Genomic DNA, 14477 nt, shown 5'->3' with positions numbered 1-14477 from the left:
ACCATAACTGTGACAGCCAGGTCTTTCTGCAGGTAAAGCAGGGAAAGGTAATGATAATTGCAGCGATTACCAGTAATGCCTGTGTTCCACACTGATAAAACATGTTCTTTTTTCCTTGTTACAAGTAGTACCTCTTATTTCAGCTCCTGCTGCCCAGCTGTTTCTTTGCTGTTCAGTTACGGTAGTTAATCACTGTACTTGCTAATCTGCCAAAACTTATTTCCCAGCAATCCAACTTCTTTTCCAGATCCACTTTGCATCTATTTTGCTCTTCACTTCTTGACCTTGTCCATTATAACTCCTACATCACAGTGTTCCTTTGGCCTTTTATAACAGAGGGTCTGTCTTTTTGTTGTGACTTTATGGATATTATGTCACTGTCTTTTTGCAGGTCCTCAGCTGGAAATATAACATTTTTATTTTGATGCTTGATCCTACTGAGAGCTCAGTACTTGGTACTGATTTGTGTCCACCTTAGTGAACTGATATTTCATGATAGTGTCTAAGAAGATTGGGATAGCAATTCATCTTTTCTTCATACTTTTCTACACCTTTGGGGCTACAGTACCAGGGAAAAAATACCTACCTCTTTCATGAAATCACAATTTATCAAACAGCTTGCTTAAGTGTTGTTGCCTTGTCTGTCATGCAACACTCCAAATTATGTGTTCCTGCAATTCTTTTCACAGCTGGGAAAAAGCACCACCACTTTTCCCTGCGGCTGTTTTATAACAGTTATAACAGATAGTTCCTTTAGGACTGATTTCATGTCTTATGCCAGAAACATAACTACTGAATATCATTAGTTCACCATCTTCAGTTCTGTGATGTCCATAAGATGACTTCCTTTGCTGTTTTTAATGTCAGACAGGTGTTACATTCCGCTCTCCTTGTCAAGGTCATGCCACCATGCACATGCCTGCAAAGGCATGCCCACAGGAAGAAAGAGCTGCCCTAAAAGGCGGAAAATGGTAGGCTCCCTTACACAGCAGCTAGCTCTGCATCTGCTGAGATCAAAAAGTGCAAGTTCCTGACCCGCAGTTCTGGGATGAAGAGTACAGGAAGAGCCATAGATTCCCTGCAGCTGGGAGGCTCATGCCTGCTACACATGCACACAAAAATGGAGATCTGGGGACACAGAAACTCTCTTCTGAAGGAGATGCCATTGGCCATTTGCTAAACAGAGCCATCAGCCAACATCTCAACTTCTCACAGAACCAAAATCTGAAAAATTACTGAGGGTTACCCAGCCCTGACTACGTTATATGTGTCCTTGTATGCAAAAATGTGAGTGCTAGGTGTTCTAGCACCTCAGATTTGCACGAGCAAAGCTGAAGGAGCCGGGGTTGTTCTCTTCCATCCCACCAGCTGCAGGCAGCAGTTCAGGAGAGGGCAGATGTGTGCTGGCAGGAAGAAAATGATGAGCTGCACAAACAGTAGCTGTAGAAAACCTCTGATTTCCTCTTTTCTGGAGAATGTCCTGTGTAGAACAACTGGTGGACAACTGTAGAGTCTACCTGCTAAAAACAAGGAAGGCAATTCAAGGGCACCATCTTGCTAATCTAGTGAGGAAGAGTTTAAAGTAAAGATGGCCATTAACAAAAGTCAACAAGGGAGTTAAAAAGTAGTGACCTGGCCAAAGGCTGAGGGAAAACAAGAATAACTGAACAGCCTAATAAACTCCAGAGAGATCTCCTCAGAGAGGTCAAAAGTACAAGGTTAAAGAGAAATAAATGAAAGCAATGGGAATTCCAGGAAGAAATACCAGAAAATGGCAGGTAGGGCTTTTGTAAGGACAATCTAAGGGATAAAAGATTGCAGGGGACCTATCTGTCTGAAAACAAAACAAAACATAAAAGCTACAATTACTATTCTGATTGGAAGACACATAGGAACCAACCCCAGACATAAGTGGCTTGGCTTATTCAGAAGAACATCGTGACCTTAAAATCTAAAGGGAACATACAATAGGTAGGAAAAAAAGGACATATGAATAGATGAAAATAAATAAATGGTGCCAAGCCTGCAGAAAACTCAGTCAGAAAAGGTAAGGCATGAAATCACTTTCAGCTATCAAAGGGCATAAAAGATGAGCAAAGAAGTTTGATAAAAGCATTAGAAATTAAAATAAGATGAAGAAAAATGCAGAGCCTTTGAATAATGCAGAAAGAGCCCATAAACAGTAAAGGTGAAAGTATGACAATAGTAACTCAAAGTAGGTCTAAATGAAGAGTGAAAATTTGATAAAATGATTGTTCAGACAAGGAGAAAAAAATGGTTGAAATATATTTTAGACAAAAATATGACAGGACCTGATGAAATGTGCTCTGAGAGCCACCAGGCCATAGCAGAAGCAACTTGAGATCATCAGTGATCATTGCCCAGCTCATGGAGAGGACGGGACAGTCTGGCACTGGAGAAGAACACGTGTCTGAAGAGAAGGGGTCAACAATGATACAGTAAATTGCAAGTCAAATGGTCTAGCTCTGATAATGGCATTTAACACTGTCCCATATGACACAAGAAACCTAAAGAAAAAAAAAAGTATGTAAGCAAAACCACTATAAGCACATACAGAACTGCAGCAAAAGCATACTTCAAATCATTGCTTGCTTGCTTGCTGCTTTTGTTGTTTAACTGGTAGGGCCTGTCACTTGTGACTGGTTTATTCTTGGCACATATCTAGTTAATGATTTTTCCATTAACTATTTTGAAAACAAAGTGAAAACACTCAGAACTGAAAACACTCAAAATTAGAGAAGGACTCTGCACTGCTTGGAAGGGTTTGACTGAAACGTTATGAACCACGTTGGGACTGTCTTAAGAAAGATGTAAAGATGTAGGTAAGAGTCTAGATGGAGTAAGGAAAATGATACAAGACTAAAAAGCCTGTGAGAAAAGGCTGATAAAACTTGTGTATTCTTGGGATAAACTCTAAAGAGTCTTCCAAAGCAGATGGAAGATTTTTTTTCTCCTTTATACACACAGTCAAGAAAAAGGTTCATGTATTCTCAGTAAAGAAGAACTAGGCTTTGTTTCAGTTAAAATTGTAGCTCAAAAACTATTGACTGAAAGAGGCTTTGTAGTATATGAGGAATCCCCGCACGTGACGGTCTGTTTGCACACACTAGAATCATTTCCACAGCCCCTTCCTGTTTCAGCGCAAGTCAGATCAACTCAGACAAATGATTCCTTGAGACCTCTTTCTGATTCACACTTGTTTCTAACTGAGGAGCCTAAATAGGCCATGGAAATATGTTGGGCTACATCTTGGCATTGTGTAACGCTGTGTATCAGGAGGATTAAAGCTTCTCTTCCCACACAGCAGTGACTGTGTGGTGGTGTATCATGTTAAGGGTATCTAAAAAGGAGAGGACGTGCACAGACTCTGCCTTTCCTCAAACCTGCTGCCCTCCAAGCAAGCAATGAAGGGGAGAAGGGGGAAGAACTCCCTTTATTTTTTTATTTTTCCCCAAGATCCTGCCAGGAAGAGGAGGGAAGCAGAAGGGGATAGAGCAGCAGCGGTCGCCAGGGCTTCCTGCAGAGCACAGGCATGGCCCCGGCTGCACTCAGCGCAGCTCCAGACCGTAAAACCCAGGCTGCAAATCTTCGGCCAACAGTCGGAGCAGATAAACACCCATTTCACTATCTCTAGCGCAGCGAGCGAAGATAAACGGAGCCGCTCGCACGCAGGTATTTGTTTGACCGCCCCAAGCTTTATGGAGACGCTATTAGCGGGGTTAGAGTTTATCTGCCACTCCAAACAAGCAGCCTCTGCTCGCGTAGGAAATGGAAAGTGCTTGCGGCCGTGGGCGCTGCCCCGGCAGGGAGTGAAGCCGGCCCGTGCCGGCCGCGCCCCCGCCGCCCCTCGCGAAGCGCGGCCCCCGTCATGGCGGCGCCCGCCCCACCTCCGCCTCACGCCCCCAGCCCAACCGCCACAACGAACGCCAGAGAGGGGGCGGGGCCTCACCTCAGGAGGGGGCGGGGCCTCGAGCCCCCAGCCAATGAGGAGCGAGATCGGCGGGCGGGGAGGCGGGGGCGGTGCGCGCGAGGCCATAAAGCGGGCGGCGGGGGCGGGCGGCGGGAGCGGCGGGTGCGGGCGCTGCCGGCCGGCGGTGCCGCCATGGCGGGGGCGCTGGGCCGCAAGGCCGTGGAGTACTTGCGCAGCAAGGAGTTCCGCGACTACCTGATGAGGTGGGGGCGGGCAGGGGGCCGCCGGCACCGCGCTGCGGGCCGGCGGGAGGCGGTGGGCCCAACGGGCCGGGGGTGGCGGGGGGCAGCCCGGGGGGAGGGGCGGGTGTCGTGTGACGGGCCGCTGCCCGCGGGGTAAACCCGCAGGGTAAAAGCTCGGAGCTTGCGGGGTGGTGGGGGGTGAATAGCGCCGGGGTGGCCCGCCTGGGAGAGGGGACGGACGGCCCTGAGGGGAGGTGAAGGTCAGAGCGGGCTGCTGCGTGTGTGCCTGCCTTCTGAGGGCCTGGGTAAGCTTCATAGGCGCGGCTCATAACATTAGCATTTAGTTAGGTGTTCCAGAACTCATCTGGATTCATGGTAAAACAGCAGCCTGCACCCTGAGTAAAGAAACAAACCAGTGCTGGCAGGGGTGATTGCTTCCTAGTGCCACCAAGGTTAACAGCTGGAGGTATCTCTTTCGTTACCAAAGGCTTAAAGGCAGTGGGAAAAAATGAGCTGGATTTTGTTCTAGTCCTGAAATAAGCTAAGGCTGTATTGCAAAAAAGTATTCCTTGGAGTTCTTGCTTTGTGGGATGAGTCCTGCCTGGTGTACGAAGATACCTGCTTACTTTGTACTTCTGTTATTCAGTATGTCATGAAGGGCATAAGTCAGTTGTGCCATCCACTGCAGCCTTTCAGCATTGTTTCCTTGCTTTCTAGGAGCCAAGTGTGTGTTCTTGATTGTGCCCTTTGCTGAGATTAACATTTAGATAGCTGTCAACAAAGGACTGTAGTCTCTGCTGTAAGAGAAATGCAGTGTGTATATTTAGGAGCTGTGTATATTTAGGAGCTGTGTCTCTTTGCATTCCTTCCTGAAAGCCCTTGCTTCGCCAGCCTGCAGCACTCTTTCTGTCCCAAAGAAAATTCTCTTCTTGTCTCTCTCAGAGCAAGGGTTTCCTCAAAGCTATGAGACTATGATATATGTTCTAGAAAACAGCATCTAATCGCTACAGTAAAGCAAGGCTTTGAAATGTGTAACTCACTTGTGGGAAGAGGTGACTGGAATTCCTGCTTGCAACACCTGTGCTGTGCTCAACTGCTTGACCCTAGATAGAATAACTGCAGTTACCCAAAGCAGTGGAATTCAGTGTGGCAGTGCCTGGTGTGACACTTATGGCTTGGGGCAGTCAAATCTTACAGACATCTATCAGGATAAGCAGCTTCAGTTTCAGCTTTGTCACTGGGAATCATGAAAGCCAGTGTAATGAAGGCATGCTGCTTTTCTCAGGTGGTTACATCTGGCACCAGTGCTGTGTTATGTCATCAGCTGCCTTCTGGATCTTGCTCAAGGAAACAAGATAAATTGCTTTTAAAGCTGTCGTTAATTATTAAGTGCTCTGCCAGTTTCAATTCTGACTTCTCTGAAGTGGTGTTTAATAGGGATTTGAACGACTGTAAATCATCTAACTATAGTATGCCTAACTGCCTTTATGCTTTTAAAGTAAACATGGTAAGAATGTAAGCTGTAGGTACAGCTTCTCTTGCTGCTTCATGTAAAATGCAGCAGCAATGTTAACTTCAGACTAGCTGATTAGCATATGAGGGCCTGATAGAGCTCTATACTTTGAACTTGAAGTTGCATTTTTCTGAAGATCCTAAAAAAAGGTCAGCTATCACTAAAGCTGTATAATCGAAGCTGCTAATAGTAGGCAACTGAGTCCTCTGTTTCCTATCCTAATGGTTTAAGGTGATGTCTTCTAGAAAATGTTCAGTAAAACAGCTTTCTTCCCTCTCTGAAGTAAAAGGACCTACAGGCCACTATGGGCAAGCTCTGGGATCTTCTCATGGCAAAAGCCTAAATTGCATTAGCAACAATGAATCCCAAGGAATCCTAAAGTTTTCTAGTGAAAGAAAAGCAAGCATGGAGGCTACGTCTTTTGGGGCACCTCTGAAATGTCTTCCTGATAACTCAGCAATAATGTAAATAGAGTGACTGAACATAGATGGCTTTGAAATAGAGAGGTGGTTCATTCTTCGTGAAGCATGAGCCCTTATGTTGACTTAAACAGAGTCTTAGACAACTCCTAAACTATATTTCAATTAACATTAGTAGTATAACTTGAATTAGCTGATCTTCAGTTCTCCTCACTAGTAAACTTTTAAACATAAGGACACTATCTTAAAAAAAAAAGAAAAAACCTAGTTTTGTTCTAGAAATTGAAGGGCACAGGGCTTGCTCTCATGGTTTTGTGTGCTCTGAGAGCTGAACAATCTGCCTCTCTTGCAGAGGAGTAGTACCCTTTCTGCCTGGGGGGTGGCAGTGTCTGCAGAATCATCTCTTGCCTATTAATGTGACAGCATGAGGAAGATGTGCACAAATTTGTGGAAAATACGTTTTCCACAATGTAACTGTTTTGGTATGGCCTATAGTAGCAATATCAAGTATTGACCAGATGTTGGTTCCCCCAGTGATGTCTGGATGCTTGTGCAGAAAGTGTAGTTGCTCAGTGAGTAAATCCAACAGTGATGTTGCTAGAACTGTGGACAAAATGTGCCCTTTGTGAGGGGATTGAATGTAGTTCTTGGAAGCTGCTAATTTGGAATGGCATCTCTGCAGGAACAGATGCCTGTGCTGTGGTATCCTGGTTTCAGATACGGTTGCAACAAATAGTGTATTACCTGCAGAGCTTTGGGGGTAGATGTCTGCTTCTGAAGAGCTAAATGACCTTGTTCTGCCCTGCTCGGGGACTACAGTAACTGTTGCGGTTTCACGTGAGCAAGCGGATGGTTTCAAGACCTTAGCTGGAGTTGGCCACCCTGCTAGCAGCCGTGTGATTCTATTTTAGGCTCCCATTTACATGAAAACAACTTCCCCTTGAAAAATGGAGGGTGCCTTCTGTTGGCACAGAAGCACTGTGCTGAGAACTGCATTTGAACTTGTTTGGCTGAGGTTTTGTGAAACAGGTAAAATGCGCACTTGTCCTCCAAAAACCTCAATTAATTATTGTTGAAGATCAGTTAATAAAAAAACAAAAGAACCTGTGGTTAGACTAGTCAAGGACAAACCACAAAACCTCTTGAATCAGACGCTGCTTGTAACAAAGATGCACTGAAGTGCACAGCCAGCTGGACTCCTGGAGTAGACCTGACTGTTCGCTTTACTCTGGGCATTTGGTAAGTGAACACTGAAGCCAGTGCGATGGAAGTGCCCATTAGCAAGTGTTCTGCTATTCCTGCAGAAGGACACAAGCAGTAATCAGTCAGCAGCGGGATTTCTATTAATAGCCTGTTTCTGTTAAGTCATAATTCGGAGCTGAACCCTATCAGGATAGAAGGGAGAAAATGCTTAAAAGTTCCAAAGCATTTTGAAAGATGTAGTAGCAAGCAATCTTAAATATTAACCGTAGTCTAGCACTTATGCATAGATTACTAAGTTATTACCTAAATTATCTAGTAACTATATGATCATTTACACACCAATTATGGAGTTCATTTAAGTAGCATGTTAAGTCGCTGAAAATGTCTTATAACTCACTTAATCCAGCCACAGTTGGCCTGAACTTAGTGACAGTAAGATGTCTGGCAGTGTTTTGTTTGACCTACTTAAATGTAGGTATACAAAGAATTCAAAGCAGCTTCTTCAAAAACCTTCACAGAGAAACTGTTGTTATTCAGCTTTGTCGTAGGCAAATAAGCAAGACTTCAATGTTTGGCATCTTTTGAAACTAGCTTAGGGTGGGATCTCGGATGCTTTGAGGTCTACAGGGCAGGAAAGTCTTCCACAGACCATAATGAGGTTTGTCTCACTAGGAAAAGATACTTGAGCAGCAAACACTTGTCACAGTAACAGTTCTTGAAGGAAATGGACTTTCAGTACAGTTACATTAATGTAGGTTAATTCCAGAGAAATATGCTGTCTTCTCTTTATTTGTGGTAAACTTCTTTCTGTGTGGATTATGAAGGAAACTAATATTTCTTTTTGTCTTCCATGTGCTCTTTGAATGACAAACAACGATGGCCCACTTGAACAGCACGGTAAGGAAGGGGAGGGGACTTGTGTTCTCACTTTCTGCCTGGCTCCAGTAACTTGTAATTCTTTTTCCTCCCAGCACTGTAGTAAACTTGCCTCCATCTGAAAAGCATACTGCTGACCTCCAGGAGTGATGTACTAGTGATACTTATTTGCAAGTCTGAGGTTAATGTGACCAACCATTAGCTCCTTCAGGCTGTCTCCTAAAGTAATCACTAGCAAAGGATATGGGAAAAAAAAGTCTGATTTTCTAAAGAGATCAAATTAATCCAGAGCAACTCTTTTATATAGCAACAATACTGGTAATACAGTGGTAACCTAACTGAATTACCTTGCTTGATTTTATTTTTAACTAGCTTTACTCAAGAGAATAAATGGTACCATATAACTCTACCTGCAGACTTTTTCTTTAACTCTTCGGTTTGCTCCTGAAACTGGGAGTTGATATTTTAGGCCTGTTAGGCTGTGAATCATACTGTTATGGTAGACTCTTAATAGCAATAATCACAATTTTATGGAAGGCTTGCTCATCGCTGCAAGCCAGACAAACAGTGTAAGTGTAGTTTAATTTCTGTGTATGGGGACTTCAAAGGGCTGCCTGCCTGCAGGTACTTAGAGCTGGATAACTGTCTCCAGGGAAGGGCTTCGTATCTACTTGCCTGGTTAGCAGAGGAGTGTTACTGTTAGAGCACCAGAAGTCAGAACTCCTGGTTCTTCAGTTTGCGTTACTGGAGCTTGAGGCAGTCCGTAGCATAGTGTGTGCTATTTGTCTGTGCTCTAATAGCAATTAAATTGGGCCAACTTGGCATTTTTACTTAACTTCCAAAATAGAAGTCACCATTAAGACTTTAAAAAACAATTACAGTTTTGACAATGCCAGAAATGTCAGGGTTAAAGCCATGAAGACTTGCTTTCTGAAACTGAAATGGTGTAAATTACTCCTAACATGTCAATAAAGAGTTCAGAAGTGTGTGCTGCCTCACCAGGAACCTTTTTGCAGTCTGCTTTAGCGTGGTGATGCAAACACAAGTTGTCCTAGATTATCTTACTGAGCAAATCATGGTTATGTGATTGGATGACTGTTGCTGGCCTTCTTACTGTCAGTTAAACTATTTAAGTAGTTGCATTAAGGCATCTAAAAAAACATCCTGCATGCTGTTGACTTTTTCTGTGAATATTCTTATTCTGTTGCAACAAATACTTTGTGTGTTATAGGTACACTTCTTTACACTATCTAAGCATAGCTGTAAGGTATAAATACTGTGTAACCATGTAACTATTCCCTGTTATGCCATGTTCTCTCTGCCAGCCTCAAGAGGCTTTACCTGCTGCAGGTGTCACTTTTCCTATCAGTAGAAATGTAGTTTAAAAAAAATCTTACCAAATTCTTACTCTTAGGGAAGGAGACACAAGATTGGGCATAGTGTATATCTGCAAAGCTTTTATTGTAAGGTGCATCTCTGTCATATCTGGCCCAAGTCAGTTTTGAACATCCTTAGTTTCCTATGGGAAAAGAAACTGATGGGAGTACTATGTGCATCTTCTGCAGAAAGAGGTCTGCTAAAGTCTCGTTATTCCTCAAAATAGTAGAAATTAAATTGACACTGTCTTTCTCAGTTTGGAGTCATTTAGCCAGTACAATTTGATCTATCAGTTTTCTAACTGACTTCTGACTTGATTGTTTGTCTTCATGTGAACATACTTGCACGTAACTGTTCTAATCTTAAAGCTAGTCACTGACCTTTAGGTTGTCACCAGGTTGTTTCAGTAGTTGCAGATGAAGCTGTAATCTAGCTTAATTTCATGGCCTTGCTCTTTGAAAGAGATGGTGTAAGCAGTTGAAGGTACTTGCTGAGTATTTCTTGATTCTCAGTATAACATGAAAGCAGTTCTTGTTCTTCAGCTGTTTCTTGTGTTCTTATGTTTTAGAAGACTCCAACTTGAGAGATGAATGCTAATGTTCTGCACAGAAGTGAGCTGTAAAACTGAGATTGCTGTAAGGCTAAACCAATGAGACTGCTTATTGATGTCTGAGGAGAATTACACAGAACTGCATTTCAGCAGTCTTAGAGTAGCTTTTCTCCAGTTTGCAAGAAGATTGGGAGTGGGTTTCTTCTGCTTCCTTCATGAAGACTAGATTGTGTTAAAACAAGGGTTCAAAAGCTGTATGTCTTAACTTGAAATCTTACCTTGAACCCCATTGTCCAAAGATTTGTGTGGCTAAGGAAAGCTGTAGGTATGCTGCTGGATGTTTTTGGTTTTGTCCAACTTCATTTTCCTTTTCCCTCCTTTACAGCACTTTTGGGGGCCAGTAGCCAATTGGGGACTTCCTGTTGCTGCTATTAATGACATGAAGAAATCTCCAGAAATCATCAGTGGCCGAATGACATTTGGTAAGTACTGGGGACTTCTTGTCAGTAAGCTGCCTACAGAGCACAGATTCCATACTTCAAGCCGCAATGTATTACTAATTGCTTATGAATTGGTGATTGAAGCAGTTATAGATATTAAGTATCTTGCAGTATAGTTTTAAAGGCCACTTCTGGTAGGAAGGTAGATTAAAGCTGTTTCTTGCCTTCTTGGAAAGCTGGTAACAAAGCTTTATGCTTCTGATTGTACATTGTTTCGGGGGGGGGGGGGGACTTCAGCAAGTCCATTTTTAGAACTTTTCCAGTAAGAACTGTATTAAAATTATTTTAAAAACACTGTCCTAGAAATTGACAGGATAATTGTTGCCATGTCTCATTAGGATTAACAGGACTCCTTTTATTTTCTGGCTGAGATAGCTTAGGTAATAACCTAAAAAGGTTTCAGTTCCCTCATGAGAAACTGAGGGAAAGCAAACTTGTTTTGTGGAAGGCTGCAGCTCAACAATTTGTACAGCAAAAGAAGTGTTGTGCATTTTTCTGCATTGGATCCTTAAAGTGGACAAATTTTTATAAACAACTGGAAAATTCAAATGCCAATAAGAAGCTTTCTGCTCATGTGAAAATGATTTCTCAACAAAATGCAGGTATTTAAAAATAATCACTGATATCTATTACTTTGCAGCACTGTGTTGTTACTCCTTGACTTTCATGAGATTTGCCTACAAAGTACAGCCAAGGAACTGGCTTCTCTTTGCATGCCACTTGACTAATGAAGTTGCACAACTTATTCAAGGAGGACGACTGATCAAATACAGGCAAGTTCAACTTTAAAAATGGGAAGCCATAAACCATTGGCTCTTGGTGTTCTTTCAGTGACATGTAACTGAGGTGGCTTCTGGAATTCTTAATAAGTTTGCAAAAAGTAGTGAAGAACAATGTTGAGATAAGTTGAAATGTGACTTGTTTTCTTGTACCTCCTGTGGAGCTTTGGAAAGGTCCACACAGAAAAGGCTGGACCCTTATGGTCATGGATGTCTTTCAGCAGCTGCTAGCTATTTCTGACTTTGCTTGTGTATTATTTTGATTAATCTACATGTGTCCAGCTCAGTAACTCCTGAAATGGAGGCTTCCATGAAACAAGGGTTTGTATGTCTGAAAGACAAATCAAGAACAAACTAAGCTGACTGGTCTTACCTATATGGGATAGGTCTGATAGGTCTGTGTAACTGGGGTTCAGACTGCAAGTCTCACACCTTCAGTTTCTAGCTAGTAGTGCAGCCACTGCCCCCAGGCAATCTGGATGAGTCAGGGTTGTGGCTTTTCTATTCTGCTCCAAGAAATCTATGCAGAGCAATAAGAGGATGAAGCCTCCTGAACTGTAAATTCAAAAAGACTTGACAGAACTGTAAGTGGACCTGCCTTTGCATAAATACCTGGCCAGGTGTCCTTCAGTTGTGAGCAAAAACCTGGATGCACAGTAGAACTCAAGGAATGAAATCCAGTATTCACTCTTATAAAACATGTTCTTCTCTTGGCAGGATGGAGAAAAAGAACTAAATATCTAACTTGAAATAAGCCAGGGAATGTGCTCATCCCGAATTACAACCAAGGAAGATGTGCCATCTACAGTTGCTGTGACAATTACAATGGGGATAAAACCAAAACACCTGTTGCGAATATGACCCCATTGAGGATCCTTCTATTAATTTTTCAGCTTGCCTTTTAAGAAAAAGTACTACACAGCAATGGGAACCATTGCATTTAATGTGTTGCTGCCTTACAGGTCCTTAACTACCCTTCTAATAAAGTGTTAGTCACCTAAATAACCAGCAATATTTAAAACCAACTTTAAGTCTGCAAAAATAAATGGCCCATGATGGTTTGACAACTTGTTTTCAAATTACTATGAACAGAGGTCAGTACAACAGAACTGTAGGTGGTATTGTTCTATGTAAACATATTCTTAAAAGCCATTTAACTTAGGTGCGTTCATTCCTATTCTTTTTTTAAACTTAAGCAATGGCTTGCTAATCTACAAGAACAAATGGGTAGACAGGCAGCCTGGAAGCGACCAGCTTTCTCTCTTCCTTTACTGCATGCCTTGTCTCAGTAGAGACATCAGTAACACAATTTTTAAGTCGCACATTATTTAATGAAGATGTGGAAAAGCAAAAGCATAGCACTGAATGAAGGAAAGAAACAAAGTCTGATACTACTTATCAAGAAGTTCTAAATGGATTTTTTTTCCTACTGTTTGAGTTGTTCTAGATGTATGTAATCCTTGTTCAGGCAAAAACTTAACTTGTTTGGATTCCAAGATCTGAAGGACACAAGATGCCTTTCAGTAGTTTTTTGATGTCATTGGAAGAGTGATTTTTTTCATGCATGACTTGCCTGAATGTTACATTGATGTTAAAGTTATAGATGACAAAGAATGTACATGATGGATTTTATCTTGATGCAGTTTTTGAACAATAAAACATATTCCAAATGGCAATAAACCATCTCAAAATTTTGAAAAGTTCTGTTTATCATACTGTGATGCCAGATCCGAAGTGAAAGTTTAGTATGAAGAGGTATATTACTGTAATGGCATGAAGCAAAAACAGACTGGCAAAATAAATGGTGTTATCCGTTTTATGTGATGAGTTCAGGCAAATGTCCTCTGAATCCTAAAACTTTTTTCCTTTTTTTTCCAGTGTCTCACTGTTTATGAGTAAAACTGGCCATCATAGATCCTAGGCCACTAAGATAGGAGGGAGCTCCAAACAAGGAAGACATACACACACGCACCTCCCCAAGGAGGAGGGTCAGATTAGGGAGCATTGAAACCAGATGTACATAAGTCCATGGGGCCTGATGGGTTGCATACATGAGTGCTGAGAGAGCTGGCTGATGTCATTACATGGCCACTTTATTATCTCTGAATCTTCCTGGTGCCTAGAAGAGGTTTCTGGAGACTGAAAGAGACTGAGTAGAGCTCTTATATTTTAAGAAGGATCTAGGGAACTACAGACTAATTGGCCTTATCTCAGTACTGGGAAGGTGGTTGAGAAAGTCCTCCTGGAAACTGTTCTTACATATGAAGGTGAAGGGTTCTGTAGTTACGGCTTCACAAAGGGGAAATCAAGCTTGAACAACCCAAATAGCCTTCTGCAGTGATGTGGTCCAGGCTTTTCTTGGGCTGTTTCAGATGTGGCTGTGGCAGAGGGCTATGGTGCAGGCAAGGCCTTTACATTTGTAGCTTGTAAGGTAGAGACCTTGGAAGAAGGATGAGCTTTGTGGTTTTTGACAAAATGAGTGCACTAATATTAATAAATAAATGGATGTTAGCCCTTCTGTTTTTTTTTTGGGGGGGTTAGAATGGAATATTGAGATGCATTATGCTGGCTCCACAGTTCCTTTCAGGTAACAGAAGATTTGGGGTGTCAGGACAGAGGCTATTCACAGCAGAATCCACCACCCTCCCAAGCAACACAGGGTCTCAGCAGCAGGTAATGCTGATACTGCTGATGTCCTGATGCACAACTCTGAACAGCTGGAGCAGCACTTGTGGGCTGCTGAAAGTGCTGGGCTGTGACTGCTGCAACTTGATATTCTCAGGAGGCTTGGGTTAGGAAAGAGCAAGGAGCTTGTAAACTTGGATAATTAACTCTTATGTGGTTAAATGTGGGTCAGTTCCGCTTACACAAGTGAGATCAAATGCAGAAAGCCTTGGCTGTGTGTGCGTGCTGTAATGACTTCATGGGGGCTGCATTTAAAAGAGTGAAATAGCTTGTTCAACAGGTGTTGATCAGCACGTGGTAGAAATGCTGAGGCAGATCAATTGTAGGTTGTGTAGAGAAGTAGCCTTTACTGTTTGACCAATTGGTGCAGCTGACAAAAAGCAGATGAGCTCTTCAACATGC

The 14477-nt window shown here is 42.5% G+C and overlaps 1 protein-coding gene across 2 annotated transcripts; it reads left to right on the top strand.

The window, feature by feature from the left end:
• Positions 1–4108: 4108 nt before the first annotated feature.
• Positions 4109–13070, top strand: MPC1 (mitochondrial pyruvate carrier 1). 2 transcript variants are annotated; one of them, XM_083828107.1, is made up of 5 exons: positions 4109–4194; positions 8280–8283; positions 10497–10593; positions 11252–11384; positions 12108–13070. In XM_083828107.1, the coding sequence occupies exons 1-5, from the start codon at positions 4124–4126 to the stop codon at positions 12124–12126; spliced, it is 324 nt and encodes a 107-aa protein (XP_083684233.1). In that variant the 5' UTR covers positions 4109–4123; the 3' UTR covers positions 12127–13070. The 2 variants fall into 2 exon arrangements, with proteins under 2 accessions (XP_083684233.1, XP_083684232.1); XM_083828106.1 differs by lacking the exons at positions 4109–4194; positions 8280–8283 and adding an exon at positions 8207–8259.
• Positions 13071–14477: the final 1407 nt, after the last annotated feature.

Source organism: Anser anser, assembly GCF_964211835.1.
Source record: "Anser anser genome assembly, chromosome: 3".
Taxonomy (NCBI): domain Eukaryota; kingdom Metazoa; phylum Chordata; class Aves; order Anseriformes; family Anatidae; genus Anser; species Anser anser.
Note: the sequence above shows the minus strand (reverse complement) of the source record. Positions and strands in the feature narration are given on the sequence as shown.

Coding starts and splice junctions, on each gene's coding strand:
- MPC1 (XM_083828107.1), top strand. CDS start 4,124: ATGGCGGGGGCGCTGGGCCGCAAGGCCGTGGAGTACTTGCGCAGCAAG. Junction 10,594..11,251: donor CAGTGGCCGAATGACATTTG/GTAAGTACTGGG, acceptor ATTACTTTGCAG/CACTGTGTTGTTACTCCTTG.